Source organism: Pipistrellus hanaki (assembly GCF_964339955.1).
Source record: "Pipistrellus hanaki genome assembly, chromosome: 8".
Lineage (NCBI taxonomy): Eukaryota > Metazoa > Chordata > Mammalia > Chiroptera > Vespertilionidae > Pipistrellus > Pipistrellus hanaki.
Genome location: NC_140510.1, coordinates 36,618,816 through 36,635,185, shown reverse-complemented (window position 1 = coordinate 36,635,185; position 16,370 = coordinate 36,618,816). Strand labels below are relative to the sequence as shown.

General features: G+C 35.2%; 1 protein-coding gene across 11 annotated transcripts in view; it reads right to left on the bottom strand.

Moving 5' to 3' along the window:
- MARCHF7 (membrane associated ring-CH-type finger 7) overlaps positions 1-16,370 on the bottom strand; it is a 37,978-nt gene that overhangs the window by 3,401 nt on the left and 18,207 nt on the right. For 8 of the 11 annotated variants that reach the window (XM_084891529.1, XM_084891525.1, XM_084891530.1 and 5 more), the window contains 4 exons: positions 14,407-14,576; positions 5,385-5,494; positions 1,714-1,827; positions 193-241 (listed from right to left, as the gene is read on the bottom strand). In XM_084891529.1, the coding sequence (XP_084747655.1) occupies positions 193-241; positions 1,714-1,827; positions 5,385-5,494; positions 14,407-14,576 (443 nt within the window). The remainder of the gene's footprint in view (positions 1-192; positions 242-1,713; positions 1,828-5,384; positions 5,495-14,406; positions 14,577-16,370) is intronic. The other 3 variants (XM_084891531.1, XM_084891526.1, XM_084891532.1) reach the window with 1 other exon arrangement.

Sequence of the window (16,370 nt, the reverse complement as noted above, 5' to 3'; positions counted from 1 at the left end):
CTGTACTTTAAAATTAGTGCCATTAAAAAAAATGTTTTAAAAAACCTAATGTCAGTCTTTCCCATATCAATAGTATTATTAAGGCTATAAATGAAGCTCTAATTTGAGAGAATATATACATAAGGCTTTGCTCTGTGAGTTTAATTTGCAACAGTAAATTCAACAAGTCTGGGGAGGGGAAATTCCACCTACTTTCGAGATCTTCCATATGTGCCTGAAGAGTTCTTGCAAGGTTAATAAACTAGAAACAATGCAGAAAAAAATACAGTAGTTGAAATGTTGCAAATGGATTTGAAGAGAGATTCAGTATAGGAGTTTCATTTCTATTTAAAAAGTCAAACACCATTTTTAAGCCTTTAAATAGGGGGGTCTTTCTTGACCCACACCAAAAATTACTAAGCTTAAGGATATTGTTTTAAATTCTTTATAAATTATAATAAATTAATCATGTATTAAGCATGTAGAAATTGGGAGCAAATGCAGAATTTGTATCAAATAACATTTCTCTTGCATAAATGTAATGCAACAATTATGAAAAAAATAAAACTTTAGAAGTTGGATTCATGAATTCAATTTTAGTGGTCAATTCAGAAAATTAAAACAGGAGTATTTTGTTATGTAAATGTGCAGAAGTATTGCACCTGATTTTGTATTTTTTTTAATCATAAAAATGACTTGCACTTTAATATTAATTTGACTACAGCTTTTTAAAAAGGCATGAACTCAATAGACCTTATTATATACTTTATATGGTTTATTCATTCTTAAGAGAGAATCATTTTATGGCATTAACTAGATTTAGGTGGTACTATTATTTCTAAAATACTAAGAAGTTAAGAGATCTTTGCTCAAATTCTGGATGGTCTTAAGACTGTTCATTCTCTTTTCCTCAATGATGATAATCTGTCAAATGGCTCACAGGTATAATAATGTGCATATGATTGTTACAGAAAAATGTTTTACCAATGTATAATACACATTTTTATAATTTAAAAAATACCATAAACTGTTAAATTGTCACTAAAATGAACACTTATATAAAAAAGGTTTATGAACCTATTTAAAGATATGAAGTATTCAGATTATTACAGTAATGAGATGTAGAGCCTCTGCTACACAAAATGGACATGGTAGCAGCATGCAAATTTCCTCTGGTACACTGAGGCAAACTGCATCATTTACAGCTACCTAACAGCTAGCTTAAGTGTTAAATTAAGGTAATAATTTATTACCTAGGAAATACCAAATAGTCCATTATCTAAAATAAAATAGTTTATATTATGGACTCACTTAAAAATTAGTACATTGGTAAGCTTTTACATGACAACAAATAAATGGAAGTTCATTTCCTTGTTCTCTCATGGTTTTTGGAGTTCAGATTTCTAGGTTATATTTCTAAGGTATCCTCCTCTCCTCACAATTAAAAAGAGAACTTTTCCCCCTTGGTGTTTCCAATTCTGTTTTTCACTAAAATATATTCCAATTACCTTTAAGAGCTAGAAAATTCTCTAAAATAGCTTTATGAGAAAATTAGGCTGCTTGATATAGAAGATAGCAATTTCTATTAAAATCTATGTTTTCATTTTTAAGACACATTTTAACACAAGAAGTCCTCAAAGGAAATAGAATATGAGCATATAAAACAATCTGCTTTCCAAAGCAAACATCTGGCACATCACACCCTCCCTTCCGCCCCCCTCCATCATTACTTACTCGGACTCGTGTGCTTGGTTCACTTGTATTTCCCATCATATCAGAAAAGCTTTGTTCGCACAAGTGCAATAACACAACTAGGTAGAGACCAGAGCTGATAAACTCATACTCAGCCTTCAAAAGAGAAGCAAACAAAAGAAAAAGGAGAATGAAAAATTAGTAAACTTGAGATTGATAGTCATAGCACACTGATAAACTAGAGGAAATATATTCTTTCATGTCTAGCTTCTAGTAAGAGATATGGTGTCATCTATTAAAACAGGAAATAGCCCTGACTGGTTTGGCTCAGTGGATAGAGCGTCGGCCTGCTGACTCAAGGGTCCCACATTCAATTCGGGTCTAGGTAGGGCAGGTACCTTTGTTGTGGGCACATATGGATATGTAGGGCAGTGGTTCTCAACCTTTCTAATGCCACGACCCTCATGTTGTGGTGACCCACAACCATAAAATTATTTTCGTTGCTACCTCAACTGTAATTCTGCTACTGTTAATCGTAATGCAAATATCTGTGTTTTCCGATGGTCGTAGGCGACCCTGCTAGTGGTTCTCAACCTGTGAGAAATAGCAACGCAAATAATTTTATCATCGGGGGTCAACACAACATGAGGAATATAGTAAAGGGTCGCGGCATTAAAAAAGTTGAGAACAACTGCAGTAGGGAGTGTGCAGGAGGCAGCTGATTAATGTTTCTCTCTATCCCTCTCCTTCCTCTGTAAAAAAATCAATAAAATGTTTTTAAAATAGGAAATAAAGAGCTACCCTTCATAATGTCATAAAATTTTACTAATGCCAAATAATGAGTTCGAACAGATGTGTGAATAGCCTCTTTAATCTCATATAGTCTTCCTTTACGTAATGGTTTATATAAAAGTAGGACCTTTAAGTCATATAATTATAGAATGAATCTGGTTCTTTATAAAATTCATTAGCTCTTTCACTGCATAAATGACTGTAAATATTTACTTAAAAATTACCACTTTATCTACAGCTAACTCAATATATACTATATAACTAAAACCTATTCTGATAGGTTAAATGATTCTTATGTAATACAACTAATTTAAAGGCCATGGTAATAAAAAATAAAAAGACAGAAAAGGAAGTAGAGTAACTGTTGCTCAAATAGTTCTTTGATTCCAAACTATTCTACTGTTTTGAGGCTAAGACTACAAGTCATATAGTGTTTTTAAAATCTGAACAGTTTTTATATAGCAAGCTATCTATAAGCTGTGCCATTTTGGTAACTTAATCTGCAAGTTAAGAACTATACATTATTAGTACCAACTTCAGCAAGTTATCAGATTCTAGAGCACTAATGATATTTAAAATTGATTTATTAAATGTTTCTTTAAATGCTTCACTTAATTACTTTTATTTTTAACTTACAAAAAAATTATATACCCATAAAACTTAAAAAATGTTAATGGTTAACATCTCGAAAAAAATGAAGCCACTGGAAATGAAATACTAAACTATATTAAGATTAAACTAATCATCTAAAATGGGGTGTGGTTGTCAGGCCACCAGAATCTATGATTCACAAAGAACAAAGAATAAAGCCAGGAAGCTTTCCTAGCAATGACTCCACCTATTTCCTAACACTTCCAAATTACTTAAGATATGGATCATTGAAATCACTGGAGAACAGTACAAACATTCCTGGTTTAACTGAAAAGCCAAAAACACCTTTAAGAGACACCATGGAATACTTAGAGAAGGAAGAATGGCAGGAAAAAACCATCCTTTGAAACCTACTCTCATTTTGAGAATAAAAAAAAATATTTTTTTGCATTACTCCATCTTTCCATACTCTTCTACCATTCTTTAAAGTACCAATGCCGCTGAAACCGGTTTGGCTCAGTGTGGTAGAGCGTCGGTCTGCGGGCTGAAAGGTCCCGGGTTCGATTCCGGTCAAGGGCATGTACCTTGGTTGCAGGTACATCCCCGGAAGGGGGTGTGCAAGAGGCAGCTGGTCAATGTTTCTTTCTCATCGACGTTTCTAGCTCTCTCTCTCTCTCTCCTTTCCTCTCTGTAAAAAATCAATAAAAATATATTAAAAAAAAAAAAAATAATAAGTACCAATGCCCAGTTGTCTAGAGAGACTCCTTTGGGGATTTAAGAAAATTTCTTGCTTAAATGTATTTTTTTGGACAACTGATTCATTAGAGAATAACAATAATTACTATTGGAGTAACATCTATACTACAACTGCCTAATGTTTCATTCACTAAATCAGCAGTGGTTCGTTAAATCCGAAAGGTTGGTGACTGCTGCACTAGGTCGATTTTTAACCTGGATGTAAGCAAACTGCTTCAAGGAACCTGGGAATCTCTTAACTTATATACAGATTTTGTGTCTATGTATATTTTTTAAGACGTGTTCATGGATTTAATCAGATTTTCAGGGGTATCCATTTATTCCCATGTTTAAAAGTAAAGTTCCACAAGAGACTACATACTATATTATTCCATTAATATGAAATATTCAGAACAGAGAACTCCAAAAAACAGAACATAAACCGGTAGTCTCCAGGAGATGTGGAAAAGGGGGTAACGGGGAGAAACTGTTTAATGGGTACGCGATTTTCTTTTTAAGAGACGAAAGTGGGTTGGAAGTAGATAGAAGTCATGGTTGCACATTGCAAATGTACAAATAACCACTGAATTCTTTAATTTAAGTGGTTTTTATGTTATCTCAACTTCATGTCAATAAAATAAAGGGGAGGGAGGCCCATTACCTCTTCATTTAAAAAGTGTTTAAGGATTCATGCATTTTCTCATCATCAAATATCTCTCGTAATAACAAATATGCTAAGCTCGCTTGGATAGTGTATAGTTCTAGGATCATCCTAATAATCTCCTTTAACATCTTTTCTCTACCTCCACCCCTCCAAATTTTCCTTTAAGTAAGCTTTTCATTCTAACTATATAATTTAATCATTTCAACATTTAAAAATTTAAAGTTCTTAAACAAAAATTAGTGATCAAAATTATTGGGAAACAGAAGTTATCAACACATACCGAAAGAATCTGAGAAATGAGAAGAAAATATTTGAATAAATATTATAATCAAAGAGGCCTGGTATTCATAATATAAATAATAGCTAGACAATAATGGTACAAATACTAAAGGAAAATAACAACTGTGTGAACTTGGAATAAAAGATTTTATAAAATAACTTGTCCAACATAAGTTGAAGACAGAAATGGGAAGGGTAGAGGGAACAAGGATAGTAAGAACATGTGGTCAGATATGCATAAAAAACTAGCCTAACATAAAAAATACAGAAATAGGAAGCAAATCCAGGGTTTGGTGTTTTAATCATGTTCCAGCACTCAGAGGCATTTGTAACTGAGACATCTCTGGGGTGCTACTGTGGGACCACTTTCCTATGCTTTTATTATTTTCAGGTTTTTTTAGGAAGCATATAATATATTTTATCTAAATTTAAAACCTGTGACTTGGTTATTTACCTTTCAGTGACAAAAAGTTATGAGAAAAATAAAGAAAAATTATAATCCCTAATGCAGTAACAGAGAATTATATTAAGAACATTCTTACTATTTTTATTATTTTAATGCCAGTTTTCTGACCATGTTTTAAATCTCTTCTTCAAGAGTTGTCCTTTAAACATAGAAGAGACACTTACCAACAAGGGAAAATATACTAACTTGTTCATTTGCATGAGCTCTGTGCAGTTCATGGACGTCAAAGTCCTCCAGGTTGAGCTGTAACTTCTCCTTACAGAGTTCACAGGTGGTCACAGCCTCTAAGGAAGAACCTGGAGAAACAGTACATTACAAGTTAACCTTAGCTTGGTGTTTTAATCATGTTCCAGCACTCAGAAAAACTTAAATTTTCCTTTAAGTTTTAAGCTTAGGACATAGACTGGATTACTGTCATAAACTAGTCATGTCTCCTAAAATAGCAATCAGCCAATACCTAGAGTGTGTGTCAGGTGCTACTCTATGGTATTTAAGCCTCCACCCATTATTTATATACCTGTTTTTTTTCTACTAGATAATCATACATTACTGATCCTGGGAAGCTGATAATGGAATGCTATCTGCACTTCCGCATTCATCCTTCAGTACATCAGCAAGATGGCATTAAAACAATGTTTAATAACATAGTATCTCAAACAACTAGTTGCATATACCCAGACTAGTATCTTTGATGTGACAATGTATACCTAAGACCATCTGTGGTTTAAGGAATGTGCCCTCCCTAGGTTAGGAAGGAAAAAAAAAAGTCACTTTTTTTTTTTTTTTTTTTTAAAGAATGGGAGGTAGACAGAGCTGGGTTTGAAATAACCCACTCTCGATCTTCACTCCCATCCCCAGCAGTTTTTAAAAAATATATATATTTTATTGATTTTTTTTTTTACTGAGAGGAAGGGAGAGGGATAGTTAGAAACATTCATGAGAGAGAATCATCGATCAGCTGCCTCCTGCACACCCCCTACCGGGGATGTGCCCGCAACCAAGGTACATGCCCTTGACCGGAATCAAACCTGGGACCTTTCAGTCCACAGGCCGATGCTCTATCCACTGAGCCAAACCAATTTCGGCAAAAAAAAAAAAAAAAGCCACTTTTGTCCAGATCAAAGCAGCTCCTTTCTGTCATAAAATCGAGTCATGATATGTGCCACAACATAAAACATTATGCTAAGCAAAATAGGTAGGTACAAAAAGGATAAATACATTATCCCATTTATATGAAATGTGTAGAATAGGCAAATTCAGAAAAAGTAAATCAGAAGTTAACAGGGATTGTGGTGGGGAGGGGAGAGAGGAGGGTATTATTGCTTAATGGAAAGTTTGCAGTGATAAAAAAAAAAAAAAAAAAGTTTTGCAGCCGAAACCGGTTTGGCTCAGTGATAGAGCATCGGCCTGGGGACTGAAAGATCCCAGGTTCGATTCTGGTCAATGGCATGTACCTTGGTTGCGGGCACATCCCCAGTGGGGGGTGTGCAGGAGGCAGCTGATTGATGATTCTCTCTCATCGATGTTTCTAACTCTCTATCCCTCTCTCTTCCTCTCTGTAAAAAATCAATAAAAATATATTAAAAAAAAAAAAAAAGATTTGCAAACAGATGATGATGATCACGTAACATTCTGGATACACACAATGTCACTCTTAATAACGTTTAAATGAAAAACTTTACTGTGATATATTTTACTACAATTTTTTAAAAAAGCTTTTGTCTCATATGCATGCAACATTTGATTACTCTTAAACTTCTGGTTCCAATTTAGTAGGTAGCAGTCTTGTCTAGTTAAACATAAAGCCATTTTCCCTACTGTATTTGCTTTTAGATAGGGCTTTAAATTGGGGGGGGTGGGGGGGGGGGAAATGGTCAAAAAATTAAAGGAAGTCATATGAGTAACCGGGGAGATGTTCAAATTCTATTCAACTAGCATCTGTTGAGTGCTTGTTATGTGCAATATTATATCGATAGATTCAGAAAAAGAATAATTAGTAACTCCTGTATTCAAAGAGCTCATAAAACTTAGAATTAGTGCTATTTAATAACAACAATTCAGTAAGTAATAAAATTTGGCATAGATTCCAAGACAGCAGTAGTAATTTACATACATTCTCTCTAAAATAGCTAAAAGAAAAGTGAATGTTATTCTGAGGTGTAATAAGTTGTTTATATTGTCTCAAAAATATGCTTAAGTCAAATTACATAAGACAGTCACTATAACTGTACCACTGAACCAAAATCAGGTTAAGACCATAATGTGACCTGATAGAGAATATAAACAATGTGAAAGGCATTTAGAAGGCTTTCTTTTATGAGGAATTTCTTAAAACTACTCTCTGATTCAGAAGCAGGAAAACTATGATGATCACCAAATATGGATCTTGGAGATCATTCAATACAAATTACTCCACATCTTAAGGCTTCATTTTTCTCTTCTATGGAATAAATAATTTGCAGAAGGAGTTCAAAAGGCCATACCCAGCCAGGAGTAAACTCATTTATCCCAACATTCTTTAACCCATTCTTTTAGCATTATTTTCTACCACATTTCAGTAGGCCCTGACATTTGCCTAAAATTGTACTCAACTTCATTTGTTTATATCACTCTCTACCAGAATGAATCTTCTACCAGATGGGGTCTCTATAATAAATATAAGAAAGGCTTGTGAAAATTTATCAGAAAGGGTCAGTTTTTGAGATATTTATATTCACTTGATCATTTCTTAAAAGTACTTATCTTAAAAAGTACTAATAACCTTATATACCCCATTTGGGTATTTACCATGTGCCCAGTACTGTGAGGAACTATTTATAAACTTCATCTCATGTGACCTTCACAATAAGCCTACAAGGAAGTATTACTCAATTAATAGAACTTTCTCAATTATGAAGGAACTTAAGACCCACCTCAAACCTGCTTAGTAACTTTTAGGAGTGGATCTAAGGCATCCATATTTTATAAAATTTCAATGGATAACTTTGATCAGTAGCCAGGGTCGAGAACCAATATTAAGAAAACTTACTCAAGATTCTATAGTTAAGTGTTGGAGCCATTTTTCCAATCTAGGTTCATCTAACTTCAAAAAGCCAATGTTTTTAAACAATACACTATACTATCTGTTTTCCTATATATACAACACTAACAATCTCATTGCAAATGTATTAAAAAGTGAGTCACGTTGTTTTTTCATTTTGGGACTAGTTAACATTTCTAGGCCTTTACTAAGTGCCAAGAACCATGCTGAGCACTCATTTAATCTTAGTAACACTCCAGCACAATGATTAATAAAGTCTATGAGGCTGTCATAAAACCATACAGCCAAGAAGAAGCTGTAGGTGAAATGGCCCATCCTTTGGGATCAGGCTAGCTTTAAAGAAAAAATAAGACTCCCACCCCAAGAAGACATTTACTACCTGGCTTTAGGAAAAATGATTTCTAGTAGTCTCATAATCTCCAGCTTCAACAGGTTACCTGAATTCTCCAGATTATTAAAATTAAAGCTATCAAAAGTCAATACCTATTGGCCTATATCTCCAAGGTATCACTATCAGACCTTCAATCGCACACCATTACATATATGGTCTAATTTCTCATCTTTCTGACCCTACTAGTCACTTCACTATGTGCTCTGGTACTCATGGTACATGTAGCTATCTCACTTGTGATTTTACCAGAGGTACTCATGGTAAATTCTTCTAATAACTAATCTCTTTTTGAATAGTCTATTCAACTCCATGACTAAACCACAGTGTCCCCTACCTCTTCTGCAGCCTTTTTCTACCTCACAACCCCCTTCTACCTCAAAACCAGGAAATTGGACAAGAGACTCGCAACACCTATTGCTGTTCTGAACCTCCAAGTCCCTCCTCATTCATTAACTGTAGAGAGCGCCTGGCAAAGGTCCCTGAGCTGATTGTCATCTGAATCCATTGGTGCCTGGCAGAGCCATGCTCTGGAAACACACCTTGCCAGAGGCAGATGTGTTGTCAGCTCAGGTTCCAGGGGGTGGGTTTCATCACCTAAATCCAGCCAAGCACCAGGAACAAACATGATTATCTGGGCTCACCCAGAAGTGACAATTACAAAGAAACTACAAGAATGCATATAATCTCCTTTGTGTTAGGCTTTAGTAAAACTTCCTGGTATTTTGCTGTATAAAATAAATATGCTATATCGGCTCTGGGTCATTGTCTCTCCATCAGAGGACAGCTGTCCCACCCGGCCCAACCTTTTCCTTCTAGCTCTGTGTCTCTTTCTTTTTCTCAATCCTCAGCTGCCCCTACTCAAGGAACCAGACAGCTGGACAGGGAAGAGAGAGATATTTATAATTAATGACTTGAACACCTGCCTCTCTCTTCTTTACCAAGTTATTCCAGGCTATTTCAACATCCACATAGACCATTTACTTCTGACTCTGACTTCCTCAACATCCTTGCTTCCAGTATTACTTTCCCCACCACAACTACCAATTGTATGGTCATACCCTTGGCCCTGTCATCACAGTTTACTTCACTAACCCTAAATCTCTATTTTAAGTAACCTTTCCTGCTGTGTATCTACAATTTCTCATAATTCTAACTCACCTAATCTGGCAATTCTCTTCAATGGCAATGAGATTGACCCTACCATTTTCTCACTATCCATTTTCTGATATACTTATTCCCTCCGGATTTTAATTACTATAAACACAATTATGGCCTTACAAATACCCTTGCCTTCATCATATTTGTTGGTAAAGACCCTAAAACCCTGCCCTGGCTGCTGTGGCTCAGTTGGTTAGAAGTTGACTCAAACACCAAAATGTCACCAGTTCAATTCTTGGCAGGGCATTCCCAGAAGGCAGGCAGCTGATTGATGTTTCTCTCCCTCACTCTTCCTCTCTATTTAAAAACATATTTAAAAAGAAAAAAGATCTCAACCCCCCTGAACTCAAATCTGTGGCTGTGGCCAGGCATCTAAAAACTGCTTCTAAATATAACATGTTTATGGGTTGGTAGAATCAACATCATTAAAATGTCCATACTACCCAAAGCAATCTATGTATTTAATGCAATCCCTATTAAAATACCAACAGCAGATTTCACAGATCTAGATCAAACATTCCAAAAATTCATATACAGAATCCCTCCTGACCCCCAAAAAAGACCCTAAATAGCCACAGTAATTGCAGGGATCACAATACCAGATATTAAGCTATATCACAAAGCCACAGTACTCAAAACATCTGGTACTGGCACAAGAACAGGCATATAGATCACTAGAACAAAATAAAGACCCCAGAACTCAACCTAAGCCATTATGCTCAATTAATTGCTCAATATTTGACTAAGGAGGCAAGTGCATATAATGGAGTAAACAGACACTTCAATAAATGGTGTTGGGAAAATTGAACAGATACATGCAAAATAATGAAACTAGACCATCAATTTAGACCATATAGTAGAATAAACTAAAAATGGACAGAAGGCTTAAATCTGTCATGAAACCATAAAAATCTTAGAAGAAACCATGGGCAGCAGCACTATGTTTGCTGATACATCTCCTAGGGTAAGGGAAACTAAGGAGAAAATAAACAAATGGGCCCAGCCATTGTGGCTCAGTGGTTGAGCACTGACCTATGAACTAGAGAAGGTCATGGTTTGATTCCTGGTCAGGGCATAAGCCTGGGTTGCGGGCTTGATCCCCAGTGTGGGGCATGCAGGACAGCCAATCATTGATTCCCTCTCATTATTGATGTTTCTATCTCTCTCTCTCTCCTTTCCTCTCTGAAATCAATTTTTAAAATATATTGAAAAAACAAACAAATGGGAATACATCAAAATAGAAAGCTCCTGCCGAAACCGGTTTGGCTCAGCGGTAGAGTGTCGGTCTGCGGACTGAAAGGTCCCAGGTTCGATTCCGGTCAAGGGCATGTACGTTGGTTGTGGGCACATCCCCGGTAGGGGGTGTGCAAGAGGCAGCTGGTCGATGTTTCTCTCTCATCGACGTTTCTAGCTCTCTATCTCTCTCCCTTCCTCTCTGTAAAAAATAAATAAAATATCAAAAAAAAATTTAAAAAAAAAAATTAAATAGAAAGCTCCTTTCTGCACAAGAAACCATCAACAAAATGAAAAGGAAACCCACTGCATGGAAAAACATATTTGCCAACACAAGACACTGGGGGGTGCGGTGGGATGAGGGCATGCGACAGGGGATAGGGGAGGCTAGGGAAAGGTCAATTGGGAGAAAAAAGAAGATATATGTACTACATTTGTAATACTTTAAGCAATAAAATAAAATTAAAAAAAAATTTGCCAATGATACATCTGATAAGGGGTTAATTTCCAAAATATATAAAGAACTCATACAACTTTACAAAAGGAAGACAAGCAAACCAATTAAAAATGGGCAAAGAACCTAAGTAGATACTTCTCCAAAGTGGACACACAGATGACCAAGAGATATATGAAAAACATCACTAATTATCAAAATCACTAATCATGAGAGATGCAAATTAAAATGCTAATAAGGTATCACCTCATACATGTTATTATAGAATGGCTATCATCAACAAATAAACAAATGACAAGTGCTGGCAAAGATGTGGAGAAAAGCGAACCCTCACACACTCCTGGAGGGAATGCAGACTGGGACAGCCACTATAGAAAACAGTATGGACTTGCCTCAAAATATTAAAAATGGACTGCCATTTGACCCAATGATCCCACTGCTAGGAATATATCCTAAGAAACCAAAAGCACCAATCAGAAAGAATGTATGCACCCCTATGTTCATAGGAGCATTAATTTAAATTAGCTGAGATCTAGAAACAGCCCAAGTGGCCATCCGTAGATGAGTGGATAAAAAAAGCTGTGGTACATTTACACCATGTAAAACTATGCAGCTGTAAAAAAAAGAAGGATTTCTTATGCCCTTTGAGAGAACATGGACGGACCTGGAGAATACTGTGCCAAGTGAAATGAGCCAGTCAGAGAAAGATTAGTATCACATGATCTCACTGATATGGAATCTAATGAACAAAATAAACTAATGAACAAAATAGATCCAGAGACATAGACGCATGGAACAGACTGACAAATCTTGGAGGAAAGGCAGGGCTTATGGGTAGAGGGGAGAGATTAACTGGGCAACTTATATGCATATATTCACAGCCCATGGACACAGACAATAGTGTGGTGAAGGCCTGGAGGGGGCTGGTGCAGGCTGGAGTGTGTCAATGTGGGGTGGGGAAGGGAGGAGAGAGGAGGGAGGGGACATCCGTAATACTTTCAATAATAAAGATAAATAAAAGAATAAAGTAAAATAAATAACAATGTGAAAAAGAATAAAATTATATCACCTGAGAAGCATATTCATGGTCACTGATTTTTATGAAACTGATACTTCCTAAAAACACCTTAGAATGGTATTTTCCACACACATCAAAATCTCTAAAATTGTCCCCTAACCATCTGAAGACCTTACTACCTCCCTTAACTAAGAAAACAGAAGCAATTATATAGCAATCCAAGCATCTTCTTACCTAAACAACTGATCAACATCCTTCTAGCCTTTTTGTAATTTTTTTTAAAACCTTAATTCCTATTAAAGGCTAACTACTTGACTTGTGCCCTGGATCCCATCTCTCTCCCTCTCTCCCTCTCTCTCTCTCTCTCTCTATACACACACACACACACACACACACACACACACACACACACACACACACATATATATATATATATATATAGCTCAATTGTCATTTCTTTGTTCATATCTCTTGGTAGTATATTTGACTGGGTTGATTACACCCTCCTTAAAACAACACTTCCTTTTCTCGGCTTGCACAACACTCTTATTTTTTAAGCTTTTTTTCTTACTAGACTGAGTCTGCTCCTCAAATCTCTTCTGCCCCCGCTAACGTTTGGGTGTCCCAAGGCTCTGTCTTGGGCTAGTTTCTTGGATATCTGCTCTTTTCTAAATGGCCTAATTTAATCCCAATACTAAAAGTATTATGTATGTGCTTATGATTCTCAAAATTGTAATTCCCAGTGCTAATATCCTGTGAAATATCCAGCTTGTCTAGCAAGTTGCCCAGTTGACATTTCCATCTGGTTAATAAGCAATTCATACATAATATTTATAAAACAAAACTCTTGATATCTTTCCCAAATTTATTAAATTCCCAGTCTTCTTTATTTCAGCAAATAAACCTACCACTTACTTAGCAGCTCATGACAAAAATATAGGCTTTTATTTGTTCTTTCTCCTTCACTCCACCATATCCAATCCACCAGCAAGTCTATCTCCAAAATACACACACACACAAAAACCTATTTGTATCGCCTCCATTACCACCTCTCTCTTATAAGACAGATTTCTGGTTAGTTGCCACAATAGACTACTAGTTAGCTTCTCTACTGCTACTCTTGTCCCCCTAAGAGCCACCCTCCACATGGCAGCCAAAATAAAAGATCATTTCACTCCACTGCCCTTCAGTGGCTTCCCTCATAATTAAAATAAAAATCTAATTTCAGACATTAGCTTCTGAAGGCTTAAATGAGCTAGCCTCTGCTAGTCTCTCCTATTTTAAATGTATCACCCCTTTCCTTGCCCACTAATTATAGTCCAAGCAAGCTTCATTCAGTCCTAAGTCATTGCCACTTTAAAATCTTGGCACTAGTTGTTCCCTCTGCTGGAATGCTCTTGCCCTCATTCTGGATTAGCTGGCTCTTCTCTGTTCAGTTTAAATGTCATCACCTCAACAAGTCATTCCTTTAACATGCAATATTACCCCATAACATGCAATATTACCCCATAAGGCAAGTACCTCCTCTGTCTTGTTTACCACTCTATACCTCACATATAGAACTGTGCCTGGTTTCACAACAGGCACTTACTCAAGAAACAAATGAGTCTCTACAGTATCATTATTTCTATACAACATTAGACAATAGCATTAGAAACAAATCTGTTCAAAAGGATCTTACATGGTAAACTATGAAGTAAGTTGTCTATTGGGTAAATGGAACATAAAAAATAGTAGTATAAACTAAAGTTATGATATAAGACTAATGCATTTTAATGTTTTTGCTTCAAAAAACAAGACACTGGTAAGAATATAAAATTGACAATTGTAATGATTTGTTAATTAGATGCATTCATGCATACATCTCTTGGGAAAATTGTGAAAATAAAATACACAAAAACGTTTAAATCTTACCAGAGTTAATTTTCGCCTGTAACCACTTTTTCATACACTCTTGATGGACATACTGCAAACTTCCTGTGCACTTGCATGGCTCTATTAGCAAGTTAGATGATGATGCAGCTGCCATCTGACAAATTCTACATAAGTCACCTTCTTCTTCTTCAGAGTCCTCTAAAAGGAGGCTGAAAAAAAGGGCAGATTTCCAGTTTTTCAAAGCTAATCCTGATTGGTCATTTCCAGTCATATATAATCGCAAACAGTATCTTTTTTCTTTTTTCTTTTTTTTTTTTTTTTTACTTCTACCCACTCTCTCTGATTAGGACAAAACAACAGTAACAATAAATGGCAACCACCATGAAAAACTGTAACAATGAGAATTAAAATAAATACTTTAAAGGTAAATAAAATAAACTATCCTATTACTTATCTTCAAATGATTTAAGTAATTTTGTCTTTGGTACTAGTTTAAGTTCCATATTTTTCAATCACTTTACAAGTATCCCTGAGAGATTTTCATTTCTGTAGAATCACAGACTACTTCAATCCCACCTCACCCCTCATCTTCCCCAAAACTTTTAAAACAACTTGAATGCCTTAAAGAAATACAGCCTAGTGACTTCCCATTTACATATTGTCAAAACAACAAAATACCAGTAAGCTTTTTGTATTAAATTACAGAAAAAACAAAATAGATTTTAAAATTCTCCATTTACCCCATCCCCAACATTATGATATTAAATTCTCTTGGGTAGGCTTTTAAGTGTGGAGCAGTTTCCATTAACCTATGTACTCTACTTAATAGGCTGACATGTAGAATCATTTAAATGTAGAATAATAGCTATATAATAAGAAATTAATTTTTTGTTAAAATCCCTATTGGTTTAGTCCACTGCTAGCATAAAAGAGGTATTCAGTAAAATGATTATACTTAATATTAAACTGTTATTGAAATAAAATCTAGATTATATTGGTTCACAATAAATTTAGCAATACTAGTAGATGTGTGAAAAGAGGAATAGATATACAGCTGCTAGGTAACTCTCATGCCCTGGTTTAACCAGATATACAACTTCAATTTTTGTTTTACCTTTAGATTTAACTTTCTACAGTTCATTGTTTTAATTATCCTTTACTTGGGAAATTTAAATTTTTTTTACTCTTATTACAATAGCCTCCCCACCTCCCAATATGCAGGGAGTACATTTCAAGATCTCCAGTACCAAACCCTATATATATGTTATGTTTTTCCTACACACACATCTAGAATAAAGTTTAATTTATAAATTAGGTACAAGAAAAGATTAACAACTAATGAAACAGTGATTATAACAATATACTATAATAAAAGTAATGTGATGTGGTCTCTCTCTCAAAGTATCTTTTTGTACTGTTTGTACAGGGTGGACAAAGGAATGAGCCACATTATGAACAGGACAGAGCCAGGTGGAATAAGATTTCATCATGATACTTAGAAAAACATACAACATAAAACTTATGAATTTGCTTACTTCTGGAATTTTCCATTTAATATTTTTGAAACAGTTAACTACAAGTAACTAAAACCACAAAAAGTGAAACTGAAGGTAAGAGGGAACTACTATAATTTAAATGTAGTGTCTTAAAATCCTCATGAGCAAAAAATTCAATAAAGAGTTATACATACACACAAACTCTATGGCAAAATAACCAACAAAATTTTTTTTTTAACCAACAAATTTTTAAATTTTTAATCTAACCAGAGAGGATGGTGCCAGCTTAATGTCTTTCCCTGGAAAACACTAAATTAACATGCTGCTTACATCACTGCACTCAAATTAACCTTACGTGGGCACATGAAATATTTATAACTATTGGTTATAATAGCTGTAATAGTGGTAACTACATTCCTCAGTAGACAGCTTGCAATCAGAGGGAGCTGCTACAATAATGTTAAAATTAATACTATCAGGGCAGAGTAAATCTTTCTCCAAGAAAGG